We start from the raw sequence: 19380 nt of genomic DNA, 5'->3' as shown, positions 1-19380 counted from the left end.
CCCGTAGCCCTTTCCAGCCTTGTGGAGGTGTACAATTTTGTCTCTAGTGTCTTTGGACAGCTCTTTGGTCTTGGCTATGTTAGTTGTTGGATTCTTACTGATTGTATTGGGTGGACAGGTGTCTTTATGCAGCTAACGACCTCAAACAGGTGCATCTAATTTAGGATAATAAATGTAGTGGAGGTGATCATTTTAAAGGCAGACTAACAGGTCTTTAAGGGTCAGAATTCTAGCTGATAGACAGGTGTTCAAATACTTATTTGCAGCTGTATCATACAAATAAATAGTTTAAAAATCATATATTGTTATTTCTGGATTTTTTTTTTAGATTATGTCTCTCACAGTGGACATGCACCTACGATGACAATTTCAGACCCCTCCATGATTTCTAAGTGGGAGAACTTGCAAAATAGCAGGGTGTTCAAATACTTATTTTCCTCACTGTATATATAGACTGACTCATACAATGTTTTTTTGTTTTCCACACCATGCTGTTCAAACTGTAGAAATAGTTTGTGTGAAATTCCTAGGAAGTCTACAGTTTTCAAAGTACTCAAAAAACCCATGCAATTATTTATGTAAATATTAAATATTCAATAAATTTTTTTAGACCAGTATGATTTTTTCCGTTTGTTCCGTTTTCCATGGTATCTGGTCAATTTTTAAAAGTTTTTTCATGGTTTGGCCTCCTTGTCTGCATAGAAACTTTTAATTAGCAGCATTACTTTTGTTCTAAACTAAGTATTTGTAATTACTTCTATATTGTGCTTGACTGTTTGTACTAAATTTCATTCTGTACATTTACTCCTTATTTTTGGTGCAGTGATGCTGCTGGATACACTGTTAAGTTGTTTTTTGAAAATCTTATAAGCATGAGAAATGTTTCTTTTTTTGTAGCCATTTCATGCTTTCCATTTTGTGAACGTGGGCTTTTTGTAGAGTTTTTGGGCATTACTACAAAATAAGTTTGGTTTGGCTTATGAGAACATTTTCATAACTCAAAAAAGGATGAATATGGCCCATTGTTTTTTCTAAGGATTCAGCTAGTTGGCACAAGGCAACAGATGACATTTTTGAAAAAGTCTTGTAGGGTCCATTTTAAGCCATTTAGGTAGCATGTAGAGGACCAATTTTAGGCAAGTGGTCATAATGTTTTTGCTCATTGGTCTAACTGAATTCATGCTAGAGTGAACCTAATAACGATCTTTCAAATATGTTAGTTACTTCTTTCTAACATTTGATCATGCTCTCTGTCAGATGGAAAAGGTGGATAATGAAAATTCCAGACTTCAGCAAGAGCTCCAGGATTCCAAAGACCAGAATGAGCTGCTTGAGTTTCGCATACATGAACTAGAGGTTGTATCTATTTGCTTTTACAGTTCATAAAGAAACTTTACTATTTTCAAGATTGATGAATTGCCTGTATTGTAATAAAACATTACGTGAGAGTGGGGCACAAGGTCATTGCTGGAGGGGTTTATTCAAAATCACATAGGGGTCATATTTAAAGTTGGTAACTTAAATTCAAAGATATATTTAGTAGTGTTCAGTGGAGCACCTTAAGTTTTTTTTCTTAAGTTTTTGCAGGGCCCTTCAAATTACTGAAAACACCAGCATGTAGTAAAAAAATTTTTTTTAGGTATATGTGTGTGTGTGTGTGTGTGTGTGTGTGTGTGTGTGTGTGTGTGTGTGTGTGTGTGTGTGTGTGTGTGTGTGTGTGTGTGTATTTTATAAATATAAATCTAGAAAACCACATTGTAGGTGGGTGACAGGTTACTGACAAAAGAATTTGCATTATTGCTCTATTGACTTTTTAAGCTTTATAGTTCATGATCGAAATCTTGTTGCTCACATTACAATCACAAAACCCTGAAACTAAAGCGGGAAAAAAAACGAAACTAGATCCAAATCCGTGAAACAATGAACATGAACATTGTAAAATAAACAATTTGGTAATTGCTACAACAGACGAGTTACTTTGTGAAAAGGAAGTAAACACAAAGGGGTATTTATACAGAAAATTATTTACATGGAACGGGGCACAGCTGTGAAATAACAACACGTGAAAACAAGATCCAGTGACAAGATGGGGTGGAGACAGATTTCGAATGAACAATAACGAAACGCACATGACACACAATCAAAACAAATGCACATGGACAATATTTACAAATACACAGTTCCAACCTGGCATGCATTTCGTTGTGGCTAGTGGGCTACACACTGCCACAAATAAAGAGAAGGGGAATTCTCTGTCAGTAAAATAGAAACATGAGCATGAGCAATGTGAATGAATAAAGCAAAAAAAAAATGGGTTCAGTGAATGGTGAGAAACTATTATAACTATTAGTGAAAATCAGCTGTGAACTTGAATCAGATGCAAACAAACGTCTCTGGTAAAGTGCCTGATGGAAAGGGTTTCTATGCATAGTCCTGAAAAAGTGATACAGACAAAGAAATTAGTAAATAAACAAATCTGTTTATTTGGAGTGAAAGATTCTAATTGCTCATTTGATCAATCTAATTTTTCTAAGTTATTAAACTTTAAAGATAATATTCTGAATTTGTTTAACATTTTTTACATTAAAATGTCATTTACAACAGTGATGGTGAAGTCATAAGACTAAGGTACATCAAATGAGATAGTAATTTAGATAAACTTTTCAAATTAGTTAAATTCTTGTCCAGATTTATGTGCAACACCTATAGTATCATGTAAATAATTGTGACACCTCCTTCACTGCCATTTAGATTTCGGTTTATATTTAGGAATATGAATGCTCATTAATTGCAAAAACAATTAATTTACTAATCACTTACAGTTTCATTTTCAATTAACATATTAAATGTAAAATAACCCAGTCTTTGCTCTTTTTTAATGGTGCTGGCTATGCACACAATATTCTGAACAAGAATGTTAATTAATTGCTTTATTTGAACTAGAAAAAAGGAAGAATACCTGCAAGGATCTATCAGAATAGATATCTATTGGCGTAAAACAGTCACTGTTTTCAGAGGTTTTATCAATTATATATCTAAGCTCTGTGTGTACATATATAATAGCAAAAAGCACTAAATAAAATAATGTCTTGGTTGGTGTGATTGACTGTTTTAATAGGAGAGAGAGAGGAGATCCCCACCCTACACTCTTTCAATTCACCCTTTCTCAGAGGGAGTTAGTGCCCTTCAGATTTACTGTATAAAGGAAGGAGTAAAGGTAAGCAAATTACTGGGGATGTTATATTGGATGTGTGATTAACTTGATTATGCATGGCATTATTACAAAGTACTTAATTATTTTTATTTTTCCCCCACAGGATGTGTGTATACCTGATCTCATTAAATTATTAGATATTTTAGGAGATAATGGGGTGCGTTTCACTTTGAATATTCACTTTCCTTTATTTAAAGTGTTTAAATGTGGAACATATCTAATCCAGTTGCTTTTCACAATTTCAACAGAATTTAAGAAATGAAGAACAAGTGGCCATAATCCAAGCAAGTACTGTCCTGTCCCTGGCTGAGAAGGTTAATATAATATTTTTTTTTTATGTTTTAATATTATATTCCTTAAAGCGATACAAACTGTAAGACAATCTTTTAAAGTTTAAAAACACAATTAAACAGCATATTTAAAAAGATGTGTAAAAATGAGATGGTTTTTGTGTATATGCACTTCTTAGTGGATCCAGCAGATTGAGGGCACAGAGGCAGCGCTCCATCAGAAGATGATCGATTTAGAGCTGGAGATGGTATGGTGAACTTGACAATCAGCCTTCAAAGAAAATCATAAAAGTCTCATATATATATATATATATATATATATATATATATATATATATATATATATATATATATATATATATATATATATATATATATAAAATTTTATTTTTTTATTTTTTTATTTTTTTATTTCTTTTTTTTTATGTTTCAAATTTATTCTTTGGGTTTCCAGTGCTTATATGAAATATGTGTTGATATTTTAATTAATCAATAATATATTCTATATAATAATATATTCAAAGTATTCTGTACTTCGACTTAAATTAATTGTAGCAGTAGTTTAGAACATGCTGTCATCTTATAGGAGATATTCTGCAAGCAAAAAGGATATCTGGAGGAGGAGCTTGACTACAGAAAGCAGGCCCTTGATCAGGCTTATATGGTAGGTAAAAATGATAATATATAATATGTATTATTGTAATAAAAACAACAATGATATCTATTATTATTATAATCATCAGTGACAATCTGTGGTTTCGATTTCTGACATATCCTGAGCAGAGCTACCTCATTACCACTGTGAGTTCTTCCCTGTCAGGGGTCTGCAACCTTTGTGACCAAAAGAGCCGATTTGTCCCCTCTTCCACCAAATAAAATTTGCCTGGAGCAGCAAAACATACTTGACCTTTAAATAAATAGACCAATTTGTTGTTTTATGCAGATGTAAGGAAGTTGCCTAGCTGCACCACTAGGTGGCAGTATTGTGTATTATATTGTATTTAGATGTTATCAATTTATGCCTTTTTGTTCATGGCAAGATGTTGGAGTGTTGCCTGCCAATAGGAAAGTGGTGTCATGGTGTTGTGCATGCTGCTTTAGTTAGACTTTCGCTTTTACCTGTGAACTCTTGTTTTGGCTTTTCTTTGAATTTATTTAAAAGAAAAATTATTCGAATATTCTCCATCTGTGAACAGCTTTCTACACTTTATTAAATCCTAAGTTGCTGCAGAACTAGCAACTGTTGTTGAGTTTGGAGACTTTATCCATTGTATAAAGTTATATTTGCTTATCTTTCTGCAGCAGTTCTTAAATGGTTCTTTGCCATTCATCACCAGCTGGCTAATTTTCAGCAAATGCTCTGTACTTCATTTGTAAATGTAGTTAAACGTTATGATTGTTTGTTGTGTGACAATTTCTTACCACATATTAAACATGCCCCACGATAAATAAAAAAAAAAAAAAACGCTTTAAACGGACACCACCCCAAAAAAAACAATTAAATTCAATTTCATTTCTTTTTTTTTTTTTGCATAGCGCTTTTAACAATTAACATTGTCTCAAAGCAGTTATACACGGATAATGTGGTGATAAAAATAAGATTATAAAGATGTTCTTTATAAGTATAAGTTTGTCCCAAGGCGTTGATGAGAAACCGTCCCCAGCTAAACAGAGTGGCCTCCAATCAAAGAGAACACTATCCAGAGGAAGGCCTGGACGAAGTGGGAAGATCTGAGGAGGGAAGAGGGGCAGGAACAGTGGTCACTGGAACTTCAGGAGCATGTTTAAATTGACTGAGAAAGAGAGAGAGAAGAGGGTAGACAGGAAGAGAAGGATATGGTTAATTATGTGTCCTTGTTGTTGTATGAAAGTTAAGGACACAAGATTAGAGACGACCCACCACACCACTGTCAACAAACCTGAGTAAACGTGTGAGAGTGAGGGGACGACATCATACAAATATCCCAGTTCACCGAACACTCTATATCCATGATCCCTCCAGATCGGCGCCTTTACCTAAGAAAAGTCTACTGATAAAAGACTTGACTAAACAAATATATTTTTAGCCATGACTTGAAATCTGAGACTGTGTCTGAGTCCCGAACACTGATTGGAAGGCTGTTCCATAACTGTGGAGCTTTATAAAAGAAAGATCTGCCCCCTGCTGTAGACTTCATTACTTGAGGCACCAACAAATAGCCTGCACCTTTTGATCTAAGTAGGTGTGGAGGCTTATATTGGTACAGAAGTTTACTCAGATATTGTGGCGCGAGACCGTTAAGTGCTTTATGTCAGTAGTAGTATTTAATATATCTATATATTCACACTGAGATAGAAACACCATTCAGAGATGCTACGTAATCGGAACGTTTACTTCTAGCTGCATGTGGTCCTAGTAAAAGTACTATCGTCTTATCGGAGTTGAGCAGAAGGAGGTTATCAAGCATCCACTGTCTAATGTCCTTTACACACTCCTCAACATATTTAAGCTGATCTCTCTTATCTGGCTTTGCTGAAATATACAGCTGTGTATCATTAGCATAGCAATGGAAGCGAATACCATGCTTGTGTATAATTTCTCCCATGGTGTGGATGGAAAGAGAAATTGTGTAGTGGTGATCCTGAAGGAAGAGTACAGTAAGAGTGTAGTGGAGGTGAAGAGTGCCATTAGTGCCTATGCCCCACAAGTGGGCTGTAAAATGGAGGAGAAGGAAAAATTCTGAAGTGAGTTATGGTAGTGGTAGTGGTAGAAGGTGTACCTAGGAATGAAAGATTGGTGATTGGCGCAGATTTAAATTGAGCATCTAGGTGAAGGGACCAGAGGTGATGAGGAGGTGATGGGTAGGTATGGCTTTAAGGAGAGGAATGTGGAAGGGCAGATGGTGGTAGATTTTGCTGGCAGTGGTGAATACTTATTTTAAGAAGAAGGATGATCATAGGGTGACGTATAAGAGTGGAGGAAGGTGCACACAGGTGGATTATGTTCTATGTAGGAGATGCAACCTGAAGGAGATTTGAGACTGTAAGGTGTTGGAAGGGGACAGTGTAACTAGACAGCATCGGATGGTCGTCTGTAGGATGGTTTTGGAGGTGAAGAAGAGGAGGAGAGTGAAGACTTAAAGAAGAATAAGATGGTGGAAACTGAAGGAGGAAGAGTGTAGTGTGAGATTCAGGGAAGAGGTCAGACAGGGGCTTGGTGGTGGTGAAGAGGTGCTGGATGATTGGGCAACTACTGCTGAAGTGATAAGAGAGGCAGCAAGAAAGGTACTTGGTGTGACATCTAGAAAGAGAAAGGAAGACAAAGAGACGTGGTGGTGGAATAAGGAAGTGCAGGACAGCATAAAGGAGAAAGAGGTTGGCAAAACAGAATTGGGATCGACAGAGTGATGAGAAAATTAAGCAGGAGTTAAACAAGGAGATGCGGCAGCAGGTCAAGAGGGATGTGGCGAAAACCAAGGAAAAGGCATATGAGGAGCTGTATGAGAAGTTTGACACTAAGGAAGGAGAAAATTATTTGTACCGTTTGACTAGGCAGAGAGACCGAGCTGGGAAGGATGTGCTGCAAGTTAGAGCAATAAAGGATGGAGATGGAAACGTGTTGACTAGTGAGGAGACTGTGTTGAGAAGATGGAGGGAGTATTTTGAGCAGCTGATGAACGAGGAAAATGAGAGAGAGAGAAGGTTGGACGGTGTGGAGATGGTGAAGCAGGAAGTAGATAGGATTAGTAAGGAGGAAGTGAGAGCAGCGATTAAGAGGATGAAGAGTGGAAAGTCAGTTAGACCAGACGACATACCGGTAGAAGCGTGGAGATGTTTAGGAGAGATGGCAGTGGAGTTAAAAACTAGTGTGCTAGTACCGATCTTTAAGAACAAGGGAGATGTACAGACCTGCAGTAACTACAGAGGAATTAAGTTGATCAGTCACACCATAAAGTTATGGGAAAGAGTAGTGGAAGCCAGGCTGAGAGAAGAGGTGACCATCTGTGAGCAACAGTATGGTTTCATGCCGAGGAAGAGCACCTCAGACACATTATTTGCTTTGAGAATGTTGATGGAGAAGTATAGAGAAGGACAGAAGGAGTTGCATTGCGTGTTTGTGGATTTAGAGAAAGTGTATGACAGGGTGCCAAGAGAGGAGTTGTGGTATTGTATGAGGAAGTCAGGTGTGTCAGAGAGGTATGTGAGGGTGGTGCAGGACATGTATGAGGACAGTGTGACAGCAGTAAAGTGTGCAGTAGGAATGACATATATATGGTGGGGGCGGGAGGAGTTGGTAGAGGCGATAAGCGGAGGGAAAACTCGTTTTTTACTATCACTCCTGTACACTAAGTATCCCTAAACTTTAAATTTTTACTTTTTCTTCTTTGCTTATCTTAGTTTTTGTCACAATTTTCGCTTTCTGGCTTTGCTTTGACATCTAGCATCTGGAGCTCGTACCTCAATTTTTTGCTCGCATAACAAAGCAAAAAATCGACCGAGTGACCGCTCCTACCTCGGAAAACTCGTATTCCCTAGAAGACTCCTTTCTTCTTTTTCTAAACAGGATTTTATTCCTCCATGATTATAGCTCACAATAAAGTAATAAAAAAGAGGAACTACAAGAACCATGTTAACAGTCTCTCAGACTGTTACATTGCGTTCAGTTACTATTGAGACAGGCCATTTGCTTTAGCTGTTCAATTGAATATAGAAAAAACAGTTGGTGCATCTTTGTCTCATTAGTTAGTTAAAAGTAGCCATAGTCACCCTAGAAACTGGACTTCACATCATATTTATACATTATACATTAATACAAAGGAATTTTTTAATTTTGTTATTTAATTAATGTATCCAGGCTGAACAACCACCATATAGAACACGAGCAGAGTAAAGAAGATGATACAGGTGGTCAGGAATGTCTCTGTTCTCAGTCATGTTTACATCGCTAACTCCCTATGTCTCATACATGTAAGCCATACTTCGTGTTGCCTTCTGCCTTGGTTGTTGTTGTTAATTTAATAGGCTAGCTTACATATGTGGTGTGTGATAGCCAGGCAAGGATACACCAGTGGTAGATTTAAAACGAAATAGGTTGATGAATAGGGCTGAAAACCGCACGCAATGAAAAGAAAAAATTTATCATGTCAACAAATAAATAAAAACTAAAGTAAGGAGCCTGGTTTGAAAATGTAAGAAGAAGAAAGTACAGATATTTAACTAAAGTACAGTAATAAAGTATTTGTACTTCATTACTTATCATCTCTGAAACTAAATAGCAATTTGTGTGGTTACTGAAAACCTATGTAGACAAATAGCCTCAGGTGACAATTAAAACAAAAACAAAATTAGCGGGTTTTTTTCCAAAAAGTCAACCAACATTCAGAATCTAGGTGAGGAACAATAAGCACACTAATTCTAAAACATATAGAATCACATTTGTCAACACTAACCTAGTCTGTCAGATCATTTTGGGGAAGTTTTAGCCAAATTTTCTTTACAATAGTGCATCAACTCATTGATGTTAAAAGACATTTGTTTATACAAATCTTTTTTCAGATCTCATCACAGCATCTCAGTGGGGTTTAGGATTGAACTTGGCTTGGTCAGTCCATCAACTTGACTTTTTTTTCTTTCTTTAGCTATTTTTGTGGTAATTTGCTGGTGTGCTTGGGGTGATTGTCCAGGTGCATGGCACAATTGTGGCCCAACATAAGCTGCTGGACATATTGCTCATTTTGTTTTTGCTAATATTCTGGTATACAGTGGAGCTAATCTTTGTATCAAAACAATGGCTGCAAAACAAGCCCAGATCATCACTCAACCACCATACTTGACATATCAGTCTTGGTTTCATCAGTCCAAAGGATATTGTTCCAAAGCTTTTGTTGTTTGTTCAAATGCAGTTTTGCAAACTTAAGCCTTGCTGCCATATACTTTTTGGAGTGCGGGTGGTATCACCTAGCCATCTTTCTATGTGAGCCATACTTCTTTTGTGATTGTGCCGTCATGAGAATAAACATTTAATGTGCCTATATAGGCCTGCATGCCACATGAGGAACAGTATTCTGTATCCAGCTGATTCAGTGCAATGTAGAGAGCTGAGGCAAGGGTGTCCTCGGTTGACCTGTTGGGTTTGTAGGTGAACTGAAATGGGTCTAGTGTAGGGGAAATATTCAAATGGGAAAAGAAACAGCAAAACACTTAACAGTGATTGTTGTGCGAGCAACAGGGCGGAAGTCATTGAGTAAGCAAGTGAGTACTTTGTTTTTATAGCACCCTTCTACAGCAAATGTCACAAAGTGCTTTACATCAAAGATAAAAAAAAATTAAGAGAACAATTAAAACACACACAAAAAACATAGCAAACAATTTAAAAGAAGGCAAGTTTAAACAAGTAAGCTTTAAAAGTGGCCATTGCAGCACCATGTATTGGTACTTGCACAGTGGTGCTTGTTTTGAAGCAGGTAGGGACAATGACCTGGGCCAAAGAGAGGTTAAAAATGTTGGTGAGGATTTCAACCAGCTAATCGTTGTGCACAGGCCTTGAGGACTCCGCCAGGAATGGCATCAGGACAAGCAGGTTCACCCTGCTTAGGGCAGCACACATGATACTGATGGAAAGTGTGAGCAGCAGATCATCAGGTGGAAGCTCAGCTTTGATGGGTGATTTTATGTTTTTACAATCGAAGCAAGTGTAGAAGATGTTCAGTTCTTCTGAAAGGGTGACCTTACTGGTAGGAGGGGAGGAGTTTGATGGTTTGTCTTTGATGGCATGAATGCCTCCACATATGCTGGGAGTTGTTATTAAATTTGTCCTCAATCTGCAGTTTGTAATTGTGTTTTGCTGTTTAATTCCCCTCTTCAGATTGGCTCTGGAAAAACTGTAGGCTTCTTGATCACCGGATGTATAGCAGGAGAGTCTTCAGCAAGCAAACATTTATAGTCTTTATTGTGTGTTTCACACATTTGATGATGGGGTTGTATTTGGGGAGTGGAGGCAGTGATCAGATTATCCAATATGTGGGTGGGGTCCGGCTTTGTATGCATCACTTGAGTCTGTTAAGTTTTAATAAAATACGGGGGTACTGTTCTCAAATTGTCAAGATTGAAATCATCAGCAATGATAAAGGCCCCATCTGGATGCGCTGGATGCAGCTCTGTGTTGGCACTTTTAAATATCTTGTCTCCACATTGTAAAAACCAAGAATATTTTTACTCAGATCTGTTTTTATTATAATAATTATATATTTGTAATTATAATAATTGTAATTATATTTTATGTGGAAGGTATGGTTTTGGAGTTTCCTACATTCAAGCACTAGCTAAGGCTCAAGAACTAGCATCATTTTGTTGGACAATAAGTGAAATGTAAATACAGATACTGTACTTGTTCTACATCCAGTCAGTTCTATTCAGCTCTGAAGGTTCTGAGTAGTTTCTTTTTCCAGCAGTTGCACAAAACAGTTAATAATAATTGTAACAAAATTTGTTAAATACTTTTTATTAGATACTGTATATGATCAACATCATAAGGTAATTGTAATATATTTTAAACTAGGATGCCGACTTTCGGAGAGAGTAGACAGACCACTTTTTTAGTTCACCAGTTTAATCAGAACTCTGCACGTATGACTCACTCATGTACATACCAATGGGGCTGTGGTCTTTAAAACTGACACTTAGTAGATCTATTACAGTAATACCTTAGCAGGTATTATATAGCAATATAAAGAAATTTGCCCTTTTAGAATTAGAAAACTGGAGAGTGAATTTCTGTCATAGTAAAAATTATTACATTTAAGCAAGTGAAAATATCTGAAATATGATTGAATTTATATAAAATTTCCTATTTAAAACATTACATTAAGCCAATTATATAATATTATTAAACCTATTTCAAGATCTTTGTGTCTATTTCTTCATTTTACATTTACAATGATTTTCTGCCAATTGCAATTAAAAAACTGCAACCTTGAAATGGTTAATAATGTCTACAAGTAGACCTAATAGGCTTATATTTGGCTTACAAAGATGCAAAGTGAGGAGACATTCAAGTTCAATAGGGTTGTGATCAGAGCTCTATAGCAGACCACTTATATCTTCATCTAACAGTTTGGGGAAGAACCACATATGACTGAAAAGTCAGGTGGTCAAATAAATTCATTTGCCTATATAGTGTGTATGCATACATATATGTACAATTCTGCCTTTCGCAGTCTGATAGTGTGACTGTTTCATGAATAGTTTCATAGAACTCATAAGTGCTAGGATTTGATCCACCCTCATGTTAGGTTGTGATTCTCCCTGACTTAAATGACACTTACCAGGAAGATGAGACCTTCTTGTAAGAAAACTGCACCTCGTTCCACACCAGCTTCACCAGGGACATTCCCTTGACCAAGATGAAGGAGATTAAAAATCTCTCATTTTGCTGTTGATGGAGGAGAATGCAACAAGACATATGTAGCAAGTAACCACCATCATTGTGCTGTTAAATTTACTAATCTATAATTATATTCAAGGCATTTCTTTTTCTTTTCAGTTTTACATAAATTTTTTACACCAACTGTTTTATATTAACCCTTTACAACGCTGCTGTTAAATTCTTAAATATGATTACCGAAATTTCCGGACTATTAAGCGCACCTACATATATGCCGCACCCACTGAATTTTACAAAGATTTTTATTTTGAACATAAATAAGCCGCACCTGTCTATAAGTCTACACTGAAACTAATGAACTTTACACAGGCTTTAACGAAAGACAGTGTCTGTTACACGGTGTAACAGGTGAAATATGTTGGCTTCCTTTAGGAGCATAACAGTATTTTGGGAATAGCCTGCCGCCGCATTTTTCCTCTAATACTGCATGTGTGCAAGGCCGAGGAATATGTCCTTATTATTTTCTGATGCTCATTTCTAAGTTTCTTTGACTAACCCGTAACGCTGTTGCCAAGAAAAATAAAAAAGCACGGGTTTTGGAAACCTGTCTGTGCTTATATGATTTTTGTTGCAACTGGAGTTAGCGAGCTCTCCCTTGACCCAGATTCAACGCGTTACAACGGCTTGTATCTAAACAGTAGCCTACCAAGGAAGTCATTGTTCACTGTCTTCCTCCTTCCTTTCACAACTATTTCTCTCGGGAGTTTATCTTTTGGCATCGTCGTGCGTTTAAAAATCACCCGATGGAAGTTTTTTCTCCGATGCCGTGCAGCTTAGAACACAGGTGAGGTTCGTTTTTTCGTTTCCGTTCGGAAATTTCATTGGTCTAATGTTATGTCGCTCAGTTTTTTGGCTTGAAGTTTGTGTAACCAGGAAAAACCCAGGAAAAATCCATAAATTAGCTGCTCCGTTGTTTACCCCGCGGGGTTCAAAACATGGGAAAAAAGTAGCAGTTTATAGTCCAAAAAATACGGTAGTCAGATAGTATTCATATCGATAATAGTTAAAAGTACTTGTTTGGCTGATTCTACACACTAAATAATAATAAAACGTTTACAGTAAGAAAACCATAATGATTAGCATAGTGAACCTTTTTCTGGCGAGATGTTAGTTTAAAATTTATTTAATTAAATCTTCATTGTCAGCTGGGAAAGTAAATTTTAATTCAATGGAAGTCATCATGATGAAGGAATTTGCACTATCCTCATTCTCTGAAATATTACCAGTTGTAAGTTTTTTTGGTCTTATTAAAGAAAAAGGAAGCCTGCTGAAGAGATGACTGTTTATAATAGCTGCTATAAAATAAGTGATAACAGCAACTAACTTGTCTCACAGACATCTCTACCCATTCTATTTTCTCTTTTTCCTTGATATAATCTCAAGAGGCGAAACAAACATGTTTTTAAATTTCCGAGCCCATATGTCTTTTCAGTCAGAATATTAACACAATATAAATCATAAAAACCAGATCCTTTTTTCCTCCCATGTATAAATAGGGCTCTTTCTGATGAAGGTTACGGTATGAAAAGCAAACTGTTTGCTGAAAGCAGTTTTTCCCGCAGAGAAACATTAGTCATGAGTGGAGACCAGGTTTCTCGTGTGTATTATAGAAATGCTTGAAATTATCTTTAGTTAATGGTGACCTTAAGGTGAATAAATAAGAACAAAATAAACTTCATTGTAATACAAAGATTGCACACTCACTTGGGAACAAATAATCACCTCCTTTATTGAGAGTAGGTTACTTTTAATACTCTTTACTATTATATTATATTTCGTGTAGGTAACATTTTCTTATTGTCAGAGGCTTTTACAGTATATAAATTTACTTGTAATTCACATTCTGTACATTGGGGAAAATAATTACTTTACCCCTTACAAAAAAAATAAAATTTACAGTCTATAATGTTTATGGTAGGCTTATTTTAACAGAAAGAAAAATTATATATATATATATATATATATATATATATATATATATATATATATATATAATACATTATTTTATTTTAATTATTAACTAATTTTTTATTTTTATTTTTTTATCAAATGAAACAAGTGTTTGATCTCCTACCAACCAGCAAGAATTCTGAATCCCACACACCCAAATTAGTCCTGACCGTTCGAGAAAGAACTCCTAATATAAACTCAATATGTGCATAAAAGACACTTGTCACAGAATCAACCCTCTTCCATTCAAACCTCTCCACCACCATGGGAAAGACCAAAGAGCTGTCAACGGACATCAGGGACAAGATTGTAGACATTCACAAGGCTGGAATTGTTCACAAAGTTCTTTGATTGATTAATATGCAGATCTGCATGAAAGTCTATGTTTGCTGCAAAGAAAACTCAGAATTTTGAACAGAAGTTCGAGAACTTTGTTAGTAACTTGTATAAAAAGAGAAATTTTGGTTAGCAGAACAATACTTATTTTAGTGCACCTGCCTTGGCCTCAGCATTCCCACTGGTCTCTTCTGGATCACTCTTGCTTTTACAGTAACACATGTATTATTATGCTAAGATATGGCTTCATAATAGTGGAGATGAATTAGCAATATTTAGTAAAATCTTTTAACATTATCACAACCAGCTATAACTAAACATGCAGAATTGGTGACATAAAGATTTGTGGATGTTTCAAAACAGCAAATCCAGGAGCTGGAGGCAACCCTGTATAATGCACTACAACAAGACAAGGTGATCAAATATGGTGAGCCATTGAGCGAACTGCAGAAGGATGAGCTACGCACAGCTGTAGAGAGGCTGCGACGACAGATGCTAAGAAAGAGCCGCGAGTATGACTGCCAGGTACTACAGGAAAGAATGGAGCTTCTCCATCAAGCCCACCAGGTAATCTGACATTATAATAAAGTAATATAATCTCAACACTGCTGAGTTTTAAAAACGTATTAGTTGGCAATAAATGAAAATCTTTCTAAATTTTAGATCATATGTTAGTAAATAAAAAACAAAGGCAGCTGATTTATTTGTTTAAATATATAACTTTGCAGAACTGCTGCCCATCACACATTAGAGTATTTATTTACAATCCTGATTTAAAAAAGGAAATTATTTGCAAATCCTATAAACTCTTATTTTATTCGCAATAGAAAATAAAAAACATATTGTATGTTTAAAATAAGAAAATGACCCTGAGTGCTATTGATAAGCCGGGTGGCCCCTTTCGTCATACATGGTTTTCGAACAGATTTTCAAGTTTCAATTTGTCTAACCACAAAACAGTTTTCCACTTTGCCTCAGTCCAAATTTGGCCCAGAGAAGACAGTAGCATTTATGCATTTATTTATGACACGGCAAACTGTATCACAGACAATGATTTCTGGATGTGTTTCTAAAACCATGCCTGTTTTTAATGTAGTGCCACCTGCAGACTCAAAGATCTTGGGTATCCAATATTGATTTTTACCCTTGTCCCTTGTGCACAGGGAGATTTCTCCAGATTTTCTGAATCTTTTCATAATATTATTTACTATAGATGATGAGATATTCCAAATTACTTAGTTCTTAACTATAGTTATAACTATATCACTTATAGTTACACTTTTTTAATGTGTTGCGGCCATCAAACTCAAAATAACCTTATTTTTTTCCTTGAAATGTAATTTTTTTTTTTCAATTTAAACATTTGATGTGTTTTCGTTGTTCTATCGTGAATAAAATCTATGTATTTTTTATTAGATATGCATATCTTTGCATTCTGTTTTTATTTATATTTTTCCAAAAATTTTGGGATTGGGGTTGTAGACACTTGCTATTTTAATCATATAAACTTAATTTAATTTAATAATTCAAATAATACATTTATAATAATATAATAATGCATCACTCATAGGCTTATCATGCATTACTATGTGCCTGTTATTGTTTACATATTCTTTAATATGAAGCACTATTAAAATAAAAATGCATAAAAATATAAATATCACATGTAAAATATATATAAATGTTTCTGTACCTGTAACATGTTTGGGTTTTTTTTTTATCACAGAGAATAAGAGACTTAGAGGATAAAACAGATATTCAAAGAAGGCAAATTAAGGATCTTGAGGAAAAGGTAAGATACTAAGGAGAATAAGAATAATAGAGATTAATTTCATATGGCTGAAAGTGGAAAGTTACAACTAATGTAGATGTGTGTGACCAGTCTTACATGTGAATGTTTATTTGAGATGATAACGAAAACAGTAGCTAAGCAAACTGTCAGACGGCTCTTAATGCTGCCACATTGACTAACCCTAAATTATTTATATGAATATATATTTATATATAAATATATGAAAAAATATTTAATATATGAAAATATTTAATATCAAAAAATGTTTTTTTGAAAGTAAATTGTTGTAGTTCTAAAATGTATGGTTATGGAATTACATTGTAGTGTTCAGTTAATATGGATAGATCAGATTAGAAACAGTGGACTAGAAGTCTAAAACAAAATAACAAATCAGAAAAAATGATAACTACTTAATAACTTTTTTTAGTAACAAATTAAAAAATATATAAAAATAAAACACAATGTTCCCTAATAGTCTGTTTTGTTTTTTTCTCTCTTCCACTCCGTTGGTCCTTTGCAGTTTTTATTTTTGTTTCTGTTTTTTTCTCTTGCTTTTATTCTTTGGCCGTAATGTCTATGGCATATGCTACTGAGGTAAGTATAAGTACACATGGTTTCCTCTGAGAAAATAATTACCCAGAGTGCCCTAGTTCTTTTCAGCATATTAGTCAAACCGTGAATTTGATATTGATATTGTAGTTGGTATGAAAATAGTAAATTGTGCAATTTAGTATTTATATTAGTGAATATAACTTCATTTACTTTACACCAAGTGTACAGTTAAATGTATTTACTATAGTTTAACAAAGAATAGATATCAAACCAATGTGTTGTATTTATTGCATGTTCTGATGCAATTTGTTTTTTGCAGGTGCTGCAACAACCTGAACAACTGCGGTTTTCCACTTATGAAGACTAAAATTGTATTACTGGCTATGTTTTCTTTGTTGTTATGGATGGGTGGGTGTTGGAAATGTAGTGCTTGTTTATAGTAGCTTCAGTGGACTTGCCCTCCAAAGTAAGCTTTGGATTACCTGGCAAAATAACAAAACCTAAAATAACACAAACACTGTGTCAACAAATTCCAGGTAAACCAAACCAAATGGAGGAGGATTGTTTATCTCTGCCATGCAGGGGATTTGCCATTCCACCTGCCTACTGCATCTTTCACACCAGAAATGCCATCCTTTATCCCAAGACTAAGTTAAAAACTGTCAACTAACTTTTTTCCTACCTACAAAAAAGTACCTAGGAAGTTTAAAGTGCAGGGGACACTCAGTCACACACACTATGAGAGCTATGATACCTGACTAGCCTATGATACCTGTTTTTTTTGTCCAGACTCCTAATAAGAACATTGTGTTACACTGGCTGATTAGAAAATGGCAAATGAAAAGAGATCAAAAGACCCAATTTGCTGTAAGCATATTTCTTAATCTAGTCAGTGGAGTTTACTTCAACATATTGGTGAGACTGAGTGAAAAGTAATAATGTTTATACTTATTGTGCCCATAAGCCCACACATACACACACACACACACACACACACACACACACATATATATATATATATATATATATATATATATATATATATATATATATATATATATATATATATATATATATATATATACATACACACATATGTATCACAATTTCACTTTCAATAATCAAAAGTGTATTATTCAAAACATTTTCATTATTTATCACATAGTATAGATTGTTGATATGTACATTTGAAAGGTTAATTTCTTCTAGCTATCCGCCCTCTTAACATGAATAATCCCCTTTCTCTACAGTTTGGGCTGAAGCATCTCTTTTTGCAGTTTATAATTTATTGATTGATAGATGTAGTCAAAACTGCAAATGAAATGCAAAGATGTTTCACTTAATTTTCCTACGTCTGCTACCTCTGCAGAGGTTTTTCTTCCTCTCCATCTGACATAGGAACCCATCTTTTTAGTCTTTTAGAGAGGAAATAATATTAGTCAACAACCAAAAGCTTCTTCAGCTGATTGGTATGGCATAATTTGTTCCAGAAATCCATGAAGTTCATTCTAATGTGCTTGTAAATATGTTTCTCACCATTGGACACATGTACTAATTTAAATAAACATGAATTAAAATCTAAATGCCTTCAGCAGTGATACAGCAACTTGTTTTATTCTTTTGTTTCTCTTTTTAAATTAAAATAATTAAATGTTTTGCTCTAAAACACTAAAAGATTTGTTCAAAGGTACAATATGAAGACATTTATAACGCAATGCTATCAGCAATTCTTTTGGATTGACATTATGATATGCGTAATGTTATAATATACTTGTTACCCATAGAGTAAGGGACATTATGTTAAAAGCATCTTCACTTTTAAATTAATTGTCAAACTGATACGATATAACATTTTTATTTAATAGAGGTCATATGCCTATTATGTTTTTGGAAACCCTTTTAGTCAAGTCAAGAAGCTTTTTTTATTCAATTCAATTCAATTCATTTTTATTTGTATAGCGCTTTTAACAATGAACATTGTCTCAAAGCAGCTTTACACAGATAATGTGGTGATAAAAAATTAATATGTTCTTTATAAGTAAGTTTGTCCCTGATAAGCAAGCCGGTGGCGACTGTGGCAAGGAAAAACTCCCCGAGATGGCATAAGGAAGAAACCTTATGAGGAACCAGACTCAAGAGGGAAACTATCCTTATCTGTTTTGCACCGAATGTCCATTTATATGGACTTATGCACTTTTATCATGGTGATTTAGGATTTGCCAATTGCCTTGAACATGTTTGCTAATATACTCATTTGAATGAATCAGTGAATAATATCCTGCAGACTGTCGAAAAAGAAACAATAGTGACCATTAGTAAACAAAATGAATTTGGTGAATTTAATCTGGTGTCTTTACCATAATTATATCCAAGCTTCAGCTTTTTTTTTAGAGATGTAATGTGAATGTAGTAAAGTCTTTGTTGTTAGTTACCATAATAAATTTCATTAGGTGAAGCTCTGCTGTGCAAATTTGCATAATATATCTTATATTGAAAGTCTCTGTAAAATGTAACAAATTATGTTCTTATCAATAAAATGTATCATCATTTTAAATATTTGGCATTTTGCCATGGAACAGTATATTACATATAAAATATTATGATTTACTCAGTAAGTTTCTATAACATGAAAAGAATCACACAACAGAATAGAATTAGGGGTCCAGTGTAGCGTCTGGAACAGGTCATTTAAACTTCATGTCCCAGGTATTCCTTTTAACCTATGACATCTTCATCTCAATCAAAAGGTGAAACATTTATTGGGGGTGGTATATCTGTAAAGTGTCACACTCCCCCTCCGAAGACACTAAACAGGCCTAATTCC

General features: G+C 34.9%; 1 protein-coding gene across 2 annotated transcripts in view; it reads left to right on the top strand.

Annotated features, from left to right (window-relative positions):
- Positions 1 to 18147, top strand: part of jakmip2 (janus kinase and microtubule interacting protein 2) — an 88429-nt gene extending 70282 nt beyond the window's left edge. For both annotated transcript variants that reach the window (XM_083565086.1, XM_083565087.1), the window contains 11 exons: positions 1258 to 1356; positions 3119 to 3217; positions 3318 to 3371; positions 3463 to 3528; positions 3684 to 3752; positions 4091 to 4168; positions 14576 to 14779; positions 15939 to 16004; positions 16525 to 16598; positions 16876 to 17561; positions 17661 to 18147. In XM_083565086.1, coding sequence (XP_083421212.1) covers positions 1258 to 1356; positions 3119 to 3217; positions 3318 to 3371; positions 3463 to 3528; positions 3684 to 3752; positions 4091 to 4168; positions 14576 to 14779; positions 15939 to 16004; positions 16525 to 16575 — 786 coding nt within the window. In that variant the 3' untranslated portion in view covers positions 16576 to 16598; positions 16876 to 17561; positions 17661 to 18147. The remainder of the gene's footprint in view (positions 1 to 1257; positions 1357 to 3118; positions 3218 to 3317; positions 3372 to 3462; positions 3529 to 3683; positions 3753 to 4090; positions 4169 to 14575; positions 14780 to 15938; positions 16005 to 16524; positions 16599 to 16875; positions 17562 to 17660) is intronic.
- The last annotated feature ends 1233 nt before the right edge of the window (positions 18148 to 19380 follow it).

Source organism: Silurus aristotelis (genome assembly GCF_946808225.1).
Source record: "Silurus aristotelis genome assembly, chromosome: 16".
In the NCBI taxonomy this organism is placed as follows: domain Eukaryota; kingdom Metazoa; phylum Chordata; class Actinopteri; order Siluriformes; family Siluridae; genus Silurus; species Silurus aristotelis.
This window is presented reverse-complemented; position numbering and strand designations above follow the sequence as displayed.